Source organism: Ipomoea nil, unplaced genomic scaffold (genome assembly GCF_001879475.1).
Source record: "Ipomoea nil cultivar Tokyo-kokei standard unplaced genomic scaffold, Asagao_1.1 scaffold1043, whole genome shotgun sequence".
NCBI classification, from domain to species: domain Eukaryota; kingdom Viridiplantae; phylum Streptophyta; class Magnoliopsida; order Solanales; family Convolvulaceae; genus Ipomoea; species Ipomoea nil.
Window position 1 is genome coordinate 7,141,454 of NW_017617471.1, and position 15,108 is coordinate 7,156,561.

Sequence of the window (15,108 nt, forward strand, 5' to 3'; positions counted from 1 at the left end):
AAAATTATTAAACTGATTTTTAATTTCTTTACTTATACAATTCTTAGTTATCGTCATTTTCACCTCAATTATTTTCTCATGTTAGTTATTTACCGAATCATTATTGTGTAGACCATATTTTGTCTAGTGTAAAATATTGTACATTCAATACAAAAATAATGTACATTTAGTACAAAAATAATGTACATTGTATTCAAAGGATGTACATTATTTTTGTTCTGAGTGTACATTATATTGTATAATGTACATTCAGTACAAAAATAATGTACATTTAGTATATTAAAAATGTATTTTTTGTTATGATCCACATAACATTGTATGGACCATGGTCCGCATAACATTGTATGGACCATGGTCCACACAATAATTTGCCTTATTTAATAAGAGAGAACGTTTACTTAATAAATCTTCCTTTCATAAGTTATTTTAAAAATTTACATTTTAATGTTATTTTTTTACATGATTATAAAACTTTTTATATTTATTAATTATCAATAAATTAGTCAACTTGGCCATGAATAGAAAAGAATTCAACTAATTAATAATCAAATAAAAAAAATCAAAAAACATTTAATATTAGCAAACTAATCTCTACTGGTTAATTGATGGCCATATTAGTTGTATATAAATTGTTCAATGAAATTGTTGGGAGCATAGAGTCAAAGGCCAAAGGAGAACAAGAGGGGCACAAAGAGGACATCATCATATTTCATATAATAGTTTCTACGAGATTGTATTTCGTTTATACTACTTGATGAAAAATAATAACACTCGTAACTCATCATCTCATTTTATATTTTATTATATATCAGTTCGATCCCTATTTTACCTTTAAATTATCACTTTAGTAATGGGGACTAGTTCCAAAAACCATACAACCTAAAGAAATTCTAAAATTATATATTCCTAAAGATACATTTATGTAGTATATACACTGTAGAAGTTTAGAACATTCAAAACATGCATTTTTTTATAATACTACAAGATTCATATATATTGACTATATATCAAATTCACACAAAAATTTTGAGTTTTAATTATTCATATAATCATATTCAGACCATATACTACATTGTAACAGAGTCAGTATTACTCAAAAAAATATATATATATATTCATACTCAGATAACATTAAAATAAAAATTCAGCTTCTATAGAAAAAATATAATTTCTTAAATTAAAAATTAAAAAAATAATAATAATGAGTGTGGTTCAATCTCCTTGATGAGCAGACTCCCAGAGGGCCAGAGCCTTGACAACATAAGCGGAGGCAGCCACGACGACCGCCGCGAAGATCGGCGGCACGACCAGGTCCATCTTCGACTTCCTGAAGAGCTGCGCCGGAAAACAGAACACCTCGGACGGAACGTCCAACGGAATCCTGACGGACGACGAGGAGGCGCACGGCGCGGAGAAGGAGGAAGCCGGAGTAATAGCGGAGACGAAAGCCAGCTCCGGCGTGAAGGAGGCGAGCGCCACCGTGACGGTCAAGACGGTGGTCCACGACGCGGCGTAGAACAGCAAAGGCAACCTGGGAACGGAGAACAGCCTCTGCAACATGGAGTTGATGAACAAAGCGAAACTCATAGTAATAAATTGAATCGGTTTCAAATTTCAATTCCTTAAATGAACAATAAGTGCGGCATATGAATGATGTTGTATTTATGTGTGGTGGAGATTGACCTAAATTTCAACCACTTGGAGACTAGAAAGTGTAGGGATGATAATTGGGTGACTAACTCCATGGATGTCAAACCTAGCTAGCTAATTAAGAGCCAATTAAGTTTTTGGTGGTTTGGTAGACAGCACTGAGAGGGCTTCAACTAAGTGGAGCCATTATTAGGTATTCGTGGCATCACGCAAGTTTTGACAATACATATTCTTTGTTGACTTCATGCATGTCTTTTTGGGATTTATTTATTTATTATTATTAATTTCCATCTTCATCCACCCATTTAATTATTTTATTGCCAATTTTTTCAACGAAGAGTACTCAACAAAATAGTATAAGTTTAAACATATTTTTATTTAAATTAAAATTATGATAATTGGTACTCCGTATTTAATATTTAACCTTTTATTACTGGTTTGGTGCACCAAATTTATTTATTAGTATAATATCTTTAATTATAAATTAATTAATATTTATACAAGAAAAACGCATTTACAAATATACTCATGTATTTTTTTTTAATATTTATAATTTCAGCCACTACATATCGTTTCTTATATTTTTGTAATTATAGCTTCTCATTTTCCGATCCGTTCTTGAGTCAATCACTAACATTAAATAATTAGTTTTTCATTATTTCCTAACCACTAATTGCTAATTGTCAAAGGATCGCGTTCAAGTGAGAATTGCCTGCCCAGGAGAGAACTGTGAACCTTTCAACGCGCGGCCGCGCGCCACGTGTCCAAATCAACGAATCAGATGTAATTTTAAAAAAATGACGTGACGGTATTTTCATAAATAACTCAAACTTTGGTGCATGTAAATGTGTTATATGTGCAAGTAGTTGATGCACCTTTGTAAGTACAAAGTGTAGGTAAAATTACTTACAAGTGTACATACTTTCACCTACAAGTGCATGTAATTTTGTCTTGTTAACATTTATTGATTTGAGTTCGTTCTGTTTGGCATCGCTTTTGTTCTTGCGGGGGGAGTTCAGCGGGTAGTTAGTAACTGTGAAAATCACCCGCAAGATGGCTTTAGGGAGGGGTTGGCGGGATAGGTGCACATAGTTATAACGGCCAGGTGCACTTAGTTTTGATGCTCAGTATAAATTTTACTTGCACATGTAATACATTTTACCTGCACTTGTAATACCTTTTACATGCACTAAGGTGCATTATATGAACTATGTTACTTGCACTTCGATTTAATTATTTATAAAAATACCACTGCATTTCTTAAAACAATCAGTGTTTCTCATCCCTTATATCTGGAACACGTAGCGCACGCTTAACGATTCTCAGTTCTTTCTTAAACGGCCGTTCACATGAGAGTGCGCCCCTAAACACACATCTGTTTGAAAGGGATGGAATAAAATCTTTAAGAAAAATAAATGTTTCAAGTATTAATTGAGAAAGTTGAGTTAAAAGTTAAAACGGTTACGTTCAGAAAATCAAGATGGAGAGGGTAGAGGTTTGAAGCTCAATAAATCTTTTTGGAAATTAATTAATATAATTAGTTTATTAATTATTTTAAATTATTTGACTACTATTAGCCGTTTAACTTGATTAAATATTCAAAAGTGTTTGATTAATTAACTTTTTTAACAACTTATTACTTCAAAATGCTAAAATTCAAAAAGCTAGTCAAAACAAATATTTTGATTAGCTTTTTTAAAAGATCATTTTACATGTAATCCAACTATCAACTAATAGCTAATTTATCAAATCTTTATACAATCAACAATTAATGCATTAACCTTTAGCAAACACTGCCTAAAAAACTTGTACTGTGAAAGAGATAAGACTACGGCAACAAGAATCCATTTCGTTATGGTTTATTTTTCATGTTCACTTGTCACTGCCAAAGTCAATTTCTAAGCATCATCTCTCACCTGTGTAGATTTGCTTATAGTCGCATTTTCTGACATCTAACCACTTAACCACAATCAAGCTATAATACAAAATAGTCTCCATTACAGATTAAGAACCATCCAAATCACTTTATATTACCAAAACTCTATAAATAATAAATCTGGGATTAAAGAATCAAACAACTCAAGATTTTGTTCAGGAAGGAAGTATCATTCCATGGTGCTTAATGAAAAATACTCTGGCATCTAAATCCTCGAGAAAGGTCTCACCTTTCACCTCGGCTCCTAGAGGAAGACCAAGTACCGGGCTTAGAGCTTCCAAACGCAGGTCTACGATCACGATCATCACGCCACCTATCAGGTGCTCTGTCATCTGGCCTGCTGCCACCCCATCTCTCAGACGCCCGGTCATCTGACCTACCGCTGTTAATACCCCTCCTCTCGCTTTCTGGAGGGGGTGCCTGGCCTGCGCCTTCCGTTGCCGTCCGTCTGAACCTAGGCACATACTTGTTAGTAGCTGCAGGTGCAGCTGCAGCAGCAGCAGCAGCGGGAGAGGTGGGGCCAGCAGTAGCACCCGCCTCGGTCGGATGTGATACAGTCAAAGGTACAGTTGGCCCAGCAGCTGGAACAACCTTGGATTTTCCCAAGACCTCTTCTCTTCTTTTCCTTTCTTTCTCATCCAGCTCCAACTCTCGTTGCCTCTGCTTTTCTGCAATCTCATCCAATTTGGCCTTGCGTTCAGCTTCCTCTCTCTTGCGCCTCTCCGCTTCTGCCAAGTTCCACAAAGATCATCTCTATTAGAGATAGCCATAAGAAGAAAATGGAAATAAAAGAAACAGCTTGAAGCACGTCACAAATGCAGTGCATTTAGCATAATGTTAAACTAGAAAAATTCATCCAAATTAAGTTCAAAGATGGCAGGCTCTGAGACACCTGTAGTGTGCCAGATCTTAACCCAAAGTCAGATTTCTGACTAAAAGAGTACCTTCAAGCTTCCGAGCTTCCTCCTCTTCATGCAACTTTTTGAGGCGCTCCTCCTCAGATCTCAAAAAGAAAATCATCTTTCTACTAGCCTCCCTCTGCTGCTTCCCCGTCTCGATAATCTGGTTCATTCTTTCCTGTCTCTCCTTCCTCAGTCTGTTGAATTCAGACTCCCTGTGACTGACAACTCTAGCCTCAAAAATTTTCTGCAAAAAAAAAAAAGGTTAATAAAGCTTGCTCAGAATATAACCTGCACAGATGGCATGTCAAGAATATACTGCAAATGCTTATCCATTTGTCTATTGCAGCGTCAGTAAATTCAGATGAAGATACACACCTTATTTTCCAACATCCGACTCAGCCTCCTCTTCAATTCAAGATCACCATCATGTCGTAGTTTGCTTAGTTCCACCTCTTGCTGCAAAATACAAAGTGGAACCAGAGTACTTATGAATAAAAGTCCAAAAGGAACATCAGAACAAGAGTATTATATCATCCTTCCTATCAAAAATTTGATTTCAAAGGTTGATGGTTGTTCAAAATGAACATATGATTATTCCTATGCAAACCTGTTGCTCCCGTTCATGAAGAGCAGCCTCCTCAGCTAAATGCTGTTGATACGCAGCTTCTATAAGAGGAGCATTCTCTTCTCTTTTAGCTCTCTCCAAATGATCCATAGTTTTGGCAAACTTCAGAAGTTTTTTCTCCATTTCTTGTTTCTCCCTGAGTTGCTCACTCAGGGCCATTTCCATCACAGTCTGTTTAGTTATTTTTTCCTAGAACAAAATAAACCAATTCAGATTTCCCTCCAGTGAAAAGAAAATAACAGGAAAAAAAAAAAAAAAAGGACCGGATTTTGTACGCACCCCCTCCGGAAGTACTTTCTTCCCCTTCTTCTTAGCACCTTTTTGAGTTTCTTCCAACAAAGCTTGGGCCTCTTCAAGTTCCCTCTCCTCAATTTCCCTCAGGATCCTCTGATTTTTTCTCTGCTCAAACTCAGCTGCAAGCCTTTTCTGCTCAGCTTCTTCAGCTATCTTTTGTAGTTTTAACCTCTTTGATTCTTCCTCACGTTCCTTTAAAGTAATGGAAACAACAGTTTGTATAACGAAAGTATAATTATGAAATTTAGAGCTAAATTCAAAACAATCAAACAGAATATACCTTTTCCAATAGTAAACGCTCTTGCTCTTCCTTGCGTTTTTCAATTAAGGACTTTCGTGCAAGAAGTCTCTTATGCTCCTTCTCAACAACCTCTGTCAAACCCGAGAGTGCTTCCCCAAGTTTTGCTGCTTTATTCATGGGAGGATAAATCATTATTCTCACCTTGCTTAGGGACTCGGTCAGAGTGGATAAGTGATTCCGAAGTCCTTCGGATTCAATATTCTGGATATAAAAATAGAGGCATATATATCACCAATACCCTTTCCTCAGGAAAAACGTATTATATAATTTATTCAAAAAATGACCAGATAATATATAGGTTTATACCAAAAATAATGACCAGCACTTAAGTATGACAAAAGCCACAGCAATAGGAATTACTGGTAGAAAGAGAAAAGTATACCTGCTTTCCAAAAAATACAGCACCCTTCATATGATCAGCTTTCATGGCTATGAAGTTGTGTTTAACAGCTTCCACAGAAATCTTCTCAACAACAACAAAGTCGAAGAAAGGGATCATTTTAGATAGGCTATCAATCTGTATTGTTTGATACACCTGAGATACCTGAAGTTACAAAAGCAAGGAAACGAGCAGTTTTAGTTTCCCAAATACACAAGCCAAAACGCTTACAATGGAGTGCCCTACAGATAACAGAGGGTGTGCACCTGCTGCAGCAACCTTAAAGTTGCAAGCTTTTCCAAGGAAGGAACATACTGGGACAACTGCAGTTCTGGGACAGATGAAGCTGAGGACACCTTACCTCCAAGTTTGGAGATTTTGCTCAACAAAGGTTGTACTTTCATTGCAAGATCCAGAGGAAGAAACTCATATTCTAATATATGGTAAAGATCTTTCACCTCTTGTGTGACACATGTCATTACACCTTTGGACACCTACAGAAAATAACCAGAACCATAGAAAAAAATTTTAAAAAAAAAAAAAAACCATAAAATTCAGTGTTTTAACATATGATACTGAATTTTTCCTTCAGATATATTGCCTCACACAATTAATAAGACCTATGGCGTATGTCCAAATTATTTTTTTAAGCCAAGAGAGCATTGTAGAGGTCAAAATTGCATAAGTAGCTTACCAGCTCTGACAGAAGTGATGACCGGGAAAGCTGAAAAATATAGAAAATAGAAACCATCAGTTAATAGAAAATGCACATCATGTTCATAAGAAGTGCATAGCCATATAAGACGTAAAACTGAAATTACCACTTCTTTGCTCTCAGCTTTGCCTTCAACTTCAAATCCAATCAGATTAGCCACCCTTAAGCTCTGTTCTTTCACATTCTCAAGCTCAAAATGAGATGCACCATATGTCTGATCATATGGGGGCACCGAAAGTGCAGCTAAAACAACAGAGGATGCTATCAACTGTAAATCTTTCTGGCTTAAGTTTTTATTAAAGCTTTTTTGGAGTGAGAAAAGCTTGAGCCACGCATATGCATGATGGAGATGACTGGATGACGTCCAAAATATTTCAGTAAGCTTGGCATAGTAAACAACCATCAAAGATGGTTTAGGTGTTTTCTTAACTAGGCACATCAATCCATATATGTCTTCAATAGAACGAAAACCTTCCTGCAGAGTAAAGTTTAACGATAACAATCACAAACATAAATTTATGCTTGCTAGGATAGTAATAGTGAATAATTTTTTTAATACAAGAAATCTGTAAAATTGATATACTACACCATAGAAAATCATACAAACCTGCCATAGACAAAGTTCTGTGGCAACTTTTAGCTGTTCAAATCTTGTATCCAGATACAACTGCAAACTTTCTGGAGCAGACAGATCCGGGCGGTCCCTTTGATCTCTATACTTGTTGAGATTAACGAGATGGTTTCTTATGATTTCACACAGACGACGAAACTCTGTTGTGCGTTTGTACTGCTTGCAAAACTGGAAAGCACGGTGTGCAGTCATCTACAATCATAAAGTTAAGAAAACGGTCAAGTCTCTAGTGCATCATAAACAATAACTATGATGATATTTTAAGTTTAGAGCACACTATTCGCATGCAAAAGAGGTGCAAGTGATTGACGTGTTATATATATACCCCAACCCCGATGCACCAAAAATGCCTCCTTTGGCACAAATTTTGAAAGTAGCACAACTCCTGGAGCAGATTTATCTTATCGAGCACACAGCTTAAGATAACCACCAACAACCTGAGCTTATAGCCTATGGTAAGTCATATAAGACAGCAAAAAGCAAACTACAACATAAGACCCTAAAGTTACTTTTTCGGATTTTCTGATACCCTTTGTAATAGTAACTGTATTCCAAAAAACAATGAGCAAAAGATTTGAAGTCATGTTTACATATCAACTATTTTGATTATAGTGACTAGTAGCAGTGCAGGGGGGAACTTACAGCATACAAGGATTCAAGTCTAGAATTGTTTCGCAATATTTCCAGCACAGTTCTGTATGTTTCCCACAAGAATTTAAACCAGGGGGTAATAAGTTCACGATCAGATCTGTCTTTTCCTTTCTCTCCGCTAACAAAACTCAACATCAGATCTTCAGGCCTCTTATCAGCCTCCAAATCTTCCACATCCAAAGCTTCTTCGAGAGCTTGTGCCTGGTTGCGTGCCAATTCAGCTCTTTCAGAAGCAAGATGCATAAAATGTTTTATCACCTCCTCAAGAGAGTTAATGTTAACTTGCTGGCAGACAATTCGATATTGAATCAGACCATCCTTTGCAAACCTTCCCCTTCTCAAGTCAACACATAACTCTACATACTTGAACATTATTCTTTCATGCGTCTTTTGCCATGCCCTGTACCTCCTCGAGGTAATAAAATCATGAAGAACTTGAAGCGCTTCTTGCTTTTGCCCAACATTAATCAACTCTGCACCAACATATTAAACTCAGAACTATGCCAAATACAAGGAAATAAGAAGGCTTTAAATATCACGCATTGCCTTCAACAATGTTAGACTCACTTAAATGCATACCATGTATTCAATATGATACTGCATGTCATTACCATTAGTAAACAAATATCTAAATTGACTAGTTATTACTCTTAATCAAATAGGAATTATGAATTAGTTTGATAAATTTAAATATAACAAGATAACACTGCACCAAATTTTTATATTTTAAATTAACTTAACAAACCTTCAGCACGCTTCAAGGCATTTTCGGGCTTCGAAAAAGTAGCCATTTGCTGTAGAGGTCAGATCTCTAGTACCTACACAGCAGTGCATTATGAGAGACAACTAACACTAACAAACAACAACAAACCATTATCACAAAATAGTTTGAACTTATAAAACTATTTATTTTAAAAATCAAAATCCAAACCTTAAAAAATAAAAACCATTCCCTGCAAAAAAAAACCACATTATGTAGGACAACATTGATTACAAAACCATTTGCAGACAAGTTTCAACCTTTAAAATTGTATTAAAATTCCAAGATTCAAACTTTACAACGGCATTATCTCCAACCATTCGCCGGAAACTCCACAATATATAAATTTAAAAAGAAAAAAAAAAAAAAAAAACAGCATAGAATAAGAAGAAATTAACGCAATAACCTTACCCAAACAATAACTGAGCGAAATAGACGAAACGGCTCGGCGTAGAGAAGCTTATCTTAGTCGGAACCCTAGCGACGCCTTCTCCGGCAACCTTTTCTAACGATTGGTCCAAGTCGGAGATTATGAGTGCACTCCTGAACGCTTCACTGGTCGGCTGGTCGCTGAAGATACTAGGGTTAGCCGAGCTAGGGCGGTCTGACGAAACAGGAAACAGAACTATAGAAGGAAAGGACGTTTATATATCAGTTTGTAAACGTCGTCGTTTCGTGCTTTCTTTTCTCAAGAAAATTGTAGTTTAGCCCCTCAATTGTTGACAATTAGTCATATAAACCCGTCTTTTAATTTTTACAAGTATCACTCCAATATTTATTAGGACTAGTATTAGAATCCTAATACTCACCAAATTGCCAAATCAATGCTTCAACTAATGAAGTTTGGAAACGTCATTTGCGAGTAGGATTTTTTGAGGCGTTTTGATAGTTGTATATTTTTGTTTTTGGAATAAAATCTATCAATATTATATATATACTTCTATACTTATATATATAAAAATAAGGGAAAATGACACTTTTTACCCCTGAGTTATATACTTATAGCACTTTTTCCCCCTCAATTATTTAGGTAAGCACATTAGCCCCCTCAATTATTCTAAAAGTGGTGTTTTTTCCCCCTGATATATTAAATTGACATTTATACCCTTAAAGTAAACATTTTATATTTTACTACTCCAACAAATTATTGCGTATACGTGAGGATGACCACGGTTCGATTTGAATTGAACCGGATACTAAAGCAATCGAATTAATAGTTTACGGTTATAATTCAGATCTAGAACCCAATATTTAAATGTCAATTTATTAAACTTATGTATCAAAAAATTGAATCTTGAACCGTGAACCGGCGGTTCCGGATCTGATTCGCGGTTTTGAACCGTCTTTATTTTAAATTTTATTTTTTATTTTAAAATAGTCTAAATTCAACAATAAATGTATTTTTTTTTTCAGAACATGAACCGTCCGTTCCGGTTCACGATTTTAATAAACTCTAAATATCGAATTTCGATTCTAAATTGTAATTGGAATATTTCGGTTTGGTTGCTATAGTGTTTGTTTAGTTCGAACCAAATTATGGTCATAATTTGTTGGAGAAAAAAATAAATTAAATATTTAGTTTAAGGGTAAATATGTCCATTTAATATTTCAGGGGGAAAAACAGCCACTTCAATAACTTAGGGGGAAAAAATGCTATAGGTATATAATTCAGGGGGAAAAAGTGCCATTTTCCCTAAAAATAAAATTCTCTATTTTTACTTTCCGTCCAAAACAGCCTTATACTATTAAGATTTGTGAATATTGTAAAATAGTGTAATACAATTCCTAATATAATACGGAGTATATTGTTTCATACTGTCCTATTCTTACTACAATTCTAAATTAAAATTCATATTCTAATATTATAAAATAGTTTAATACAATTTCTAATAGACTATATAGTTTCATACTTTCCTATTGGTACTAAAATTCGTATTCGTAATACAATACAATAATATTAAAATTTATTTTTCTATTCAACAATATTATATTATTTCTTTTCTCGTTAAAAATTGTATTCTCCATTATTAGTTTTATAATTCTCCATTAATTATCTGTAAAATTTACTAAATTTCAAACTCCCGTTAAAACTTTACTGCTTGGCTGAATTATTGAGATTTAAATAAAAATTCCTTAATGCTTAATTCCCCGGTTGGGCAATCACATCAAAAAAACCTAATTCCATACAACACTCATAAACCCACTTAAAATCAAACTCAATCTCCCAACTCGTATTCAAACACTCTTAAATCACCTATAAATATAACCCAAAACCTAGCACTCCAACACTAAGACTGAAATAAAGGATTGCGGAAGAGCAATTTGGAGCTTGGCTTTGCAATTAGATAAAATTTATATTCTCACGTTTTTCTTTATCATACAAGCCTTAATATGCAAGGGTAAGAAAAATACTTGCAAAGAACAATACAACTGCAACGAATAAGGATAATTGACCGGTTCGTTAATAGTGGTATTTTCATCGTCCAATGAAAATCAATCATTCCTAAAGATTAATGCTCCATTCATGAACTATACTGGCGGTAGCTTTATATCGTCAACTGTTGCTGGAGATTGTTCATCGTTTCACTATTCTCACTGTATTTGCGTAAATTGAAAGAGAAAAGGCAAAAATGAAGGTTCACAGATGATTCAATGGATTAAATCCTTTATTGCATGGAGTGTACGGTTGCATATCCGCCACGTGGTTAATTACGCGCGCACTACCCACAACAAATACATACATACCTCTCTCTCTTTCTCTCTCTTTTTATATATATATATATATATATATATATATATATATATATACAACTCATTGTGGAGAGTGAACAATCTGGCAACATATATAATAATGTGAAAATCTCTTCAACATACACGTATACATATATATCATGTATAAGTTATTTAACATGCACAATTTTTAATTTCACCTCCTTTTTACTTTGTCATGTTTCCCCATAATAATAATAATAATAATAATAATAATAATAATAATAATAATAATTATTATTATTATTATTATTATTATTATTATTATTATTATTATTATTATTATTATTATTATTATTATTATTATTATTATTACTATTTTGTATTGACTTTCTCAACTTTGACATATCTACAAATCTAATAAGATCCAATAATGCTAGGCCCTTAACTGAAACAAAAAAAAAAAAAAAAATGTTAAGGGCGTGGCTCTGTTTGACAGAGCTTATTTAGGAGCTTATAGCTTATTTTAAGCTACTAATAAGCTATAAATTCTGTTTGCTAATGTTCCCAAAATAAGCTCGTAGCTTAAATAAGAGTTTATTTTGGAACGGTACCTAAAGTAGCGTTTCAAAATAAGCTAGGAGTTTCATAACTTTTTTTTTCTTTATCATTATTATTTTAAAGAAATAACATCTTTTACCCTTCTAAATTAAATCTTTTTCTCTTCTCCTGCAACTTTCACAGCAAATATTATTATTATTATTATTATTATTATTATTATTATTATTATTATTATTATTATTATTATTAGATGAAAAAGATTCGCAGCAATATTGTTATTTCATCATGGGATGCTAGATCATGATTTTGTTAATAGTTTTATTTCAAAATATTAATTTTTTAAAATACAAAAATGTTAAATTTTAATATGTAAACAAACTAATTTAAATGTTATGAAGATGTCCTTTTATATTTTTACATTTATCGTGTTATCAAAAAGCTAATTTTACCAAACACTTTAAAGCATAACAGCTAGCTTAATAGCTCTTCAGTTTTCAGCTCATAGCTTATAGCTTTTCAGCTAGGTTTGCCAAATATAGTCAGTGTAGTTGTTTCTTAAAACAAATGGTTCATATTATTTGGATTTTAATATTTTTTAATGATTTTTCTTATTTACCCTCTATTGTATTATTTTAAAATATATGTGTCTTTAATTAGATAGACTTAAGACAATTCCAGTAGACACATCTAAGGAATTGAGAAAATAAAGAGGAAATAATAAATAACAATAAATAGATATTTATAATATTAATATTTATAACAATTTTATTTTTACTTGGAACCGAAATAAGGATATCAAGGAAAATTTTGCTCTTTTATAAAAAATTTCAATTCAAAGTAATTTTTTGAGAAAATCCACTTTTAGACTGTCATCATACCTACTACAAAGAGATATTTACATATTAATTAATGTATTAAATAATTATTATATATGCTCATACTGAGATTTGAACACTTATAACATATTAAGTAACAAAGATTGCCTAGTACCACTTTACTATACACTCATCTTATCATCTCATAGCAAAGTATGATTAAATATAAATATATAATTATAAAATGATATTTGTAAAACATTTTACTTTTTTTTTTTAAACGTAAAACATGTTATTATGCGGACTACTAAATTATACTCCCTGGTGTGACAAGTATGATATGACATTTTTATTGTGTGGATCTAAAACAAGTTGTTTACATCAAAATTTTAAAAGTAAAGAATAAAAATTAAGAGTATATGTAATTTTTTTTATTTATGAGCACCCATTAAATGGAAATCACATAAAGAAAAAAAAAATATGAGAGAAGAAGTTAGAAGAGATAAAAAGAATTTTCCTTCTCATAATATGGGTTTTCTAACTCGAGTCTTATTAGACATGGGATACTCAGTTATTATACCATGGATCACGGTCCACTTTATCCTAAACAATCGTTATGCTGTGGAACCGTGTCCACCTTGTAAGGTGGACACGGTTCTATGTTCATAATTATTGAACTATATGTTTATAATTATAAAATTATATATTCATAATTTTTAAATTTTATATTCATAATTATTGAACTCTATATTCACAATTACAGAACTCTATGTTCATAATTATTGAACTATATGTTCATAATTATAAAGCTATATATTCATAATTTTTTAACTTCATATTCACAATTATTGAATCTCTATATTCATAATTACAGAATTATAGGTTCATAATTATGTTCCCTCTATGTTCATAATTTTTGAACTATATATTCATAATTATGAATAATTTTTGAACCGTGTTCACCTTGCAAGGTCGACACGGCTCCACAGCATAATTTGCCTATCCTAAATTGTGTATCTTTATTATTGGAATTGTGAACATTTAGAATATAAATTGTGTTTCTAAGTTTTGAGAATATTTTAATACAATACATGATCATCATAAATTGTAAATTTTTAAAAAGTAAATTGTGAACATTTAATATGTAAATTATGTTTCTTTAAACTCGGGTCCATAAGATAATTTGCCTGTGATAGTCCTTTGGGCGAACTGGAGCTTTTTAGGGGTCGTTTACTAACTTGGAAAAATGGAGGATTTTCCAGAAAAATGGAGAAATTGAGAAATGGAAAAATAAAAATTGGAGAAGTTGTTTACTAAAATTTTGCTTCCAAATGCCTACTCCTCCATTTTTCCACTTCATGTACAATTTTGGAGAAAGGAAATTTGGACTTCTCCAAATGGAAGGATGGGAGAAACACGGGTGAATAGTACTATTGCTCAAGTGGTCGTGAGTTCGAATCCTGCTGTGTGCGCTTGTTTCAGTTTTGTCTTCACTTCAGTTTTAGCCTTGCGCCATCATCATCATTCTTATTCTTATTTTCTTTATTATTATTATTTTTCTTATTCTACGTCTTATTATTATTATTATTACTATTATTATTATTATTATTATTATTATTCGTAGCTACTAAATTATTATTTAATTTAATAAGAGTAAAACTGAGTACTAATTATACCAATTTTGATTGGGATGAGGTATTGAGGTTCAAACCTAAGACCTTTTTAATGAAATCAATGAGTAAGTTAACGGTGAATTAACAAAAATTAACGAAAAAGATAATATTTAATGAAAAAGTTAACAAATAATCGTATTCATTATGGATAAATTAGGAAATCTCAAGGGAAAATTAAAATCTGATCAATCTGAGTCATATATTTGATTAAAATATTTAACCGTCATTTTTTCTACCCATTATAGGCCTAACTCTCTTGGATTCTTATTAGTATAGTAGATTATTATTATTCTTATTATTCTTATTCTTCTTCTTCTTCTTCTTCTTCTTCTTCTTCTTCTTCTTATTATTATTATTATTATTATTATTATTATTATTATTATTATTATTATTATCATTATTAGTTTTACCTTTTATTATTATTATTATTATTATTATTATTATTATTATTATTATTATTATTATTATTATTATTATTATTATTATTATCTTTGTTGTAGAAATGT

The 15,108-nt window shown here is 32.4% G+C and overlaps 2 protein-coding genes across 3 annotated transcripts; both read right to left on the reverse strand.

Moving 5' to 3' along the window:
• Positions 1–1,184: 1,184 nt before the first annotated feature.
• On the reverse strand, positions 1,185–1,744 carry LOC109181325. Its single transcript, XM_019331078.1, has one exon. It carries the CDS (start codon positions 1,585–1,587, stop codon positions 1,213–1,215), a length of 375 nt encoding a protein of 124 aa, XP_019186623.1. The 5' UTR covers positions 1,588–1,744; the 3' UTR covers positions 1,185–1,212.
• Positions 1,745–3,605: 1,861 nt separating this feature from the next.
• Positions 3,606–9,469, reverse strand: LOC109182031 (eukaryotic translation initiation factor 3 subunit A-like). 2 transcript variants are annotated; one of them, XM_019332047.1, is made up of 15 exons: positions 9,256–9,466; positions 9,016–9,037; positions 8,830–8,902; positions 8,076–8,557; positions 7,410–7,625; positions 6,909–7,277; positions 6,782–6,811; positions 6,354–6,581; positions 6,091–6,252; positions 5,688–5,909; positions 5,393–5,599; positions 5,096–5,302; positions 4,864–4,944; positions 4,531–4,732; positions 3,606–4,314 (listed from the first exon to the last, which is right to left on the reverse strand). In XM_019332047.1, exons 3-15 carry the CDS (start codon positions 8,873–8,875, stop codon positions 3,812–3,814), a joined length of 2,955 nt encoding a protein of 984 aa, XP_019187592.1. In that variant the 5' UTR covers positions 8,876–8,902; positions 9,016–9,037; positions 9,256–9,466; the 3' UTR covers positions 3,606–3,811. The 2 variants fall into 2 exon arrangements, with proteins under 2 accessions (XP_019187592.1, XP_019187591.1); XM_019332046.1 differs by lacking the exon at positions 9,016–9,037 and having other exon boundaries at positions 9,256–9,469.
• Positions 9,470–15,108: the final 5,639 nt, after the last annotated feature.

Coding starts and splice junctions, on each gene's coding strand:
- LOC109181325 (XM_019331078.1), bottom strand. CDS start 1,587: ATGAGTTTCGCTTTGTTCATCAACTCCATGTTGCAGAGGCTGTTCTCC.
- LOC109182031 (XM_019332046.1), bottom strand. CDS start 8,875: ATGGCTACTTTTTCGAAGCCCGAAAATGCCTTGAAGCGTGCTGAAG. Junction 5,600..5,687: donor AGCGTTTACTATTGGAAAAG/GTATATTCTGTT, acceptor ATTACTTTAAAG/GAACGTGAGGAAGAATCAAA. Junction 4,733..4,863: donor GTCGGATGTTGGAAAATAAG/GTGTGTATCTTC, acceptor TTTTTTTTGCAG/AAAATTTTTGAGGCTAGAGT.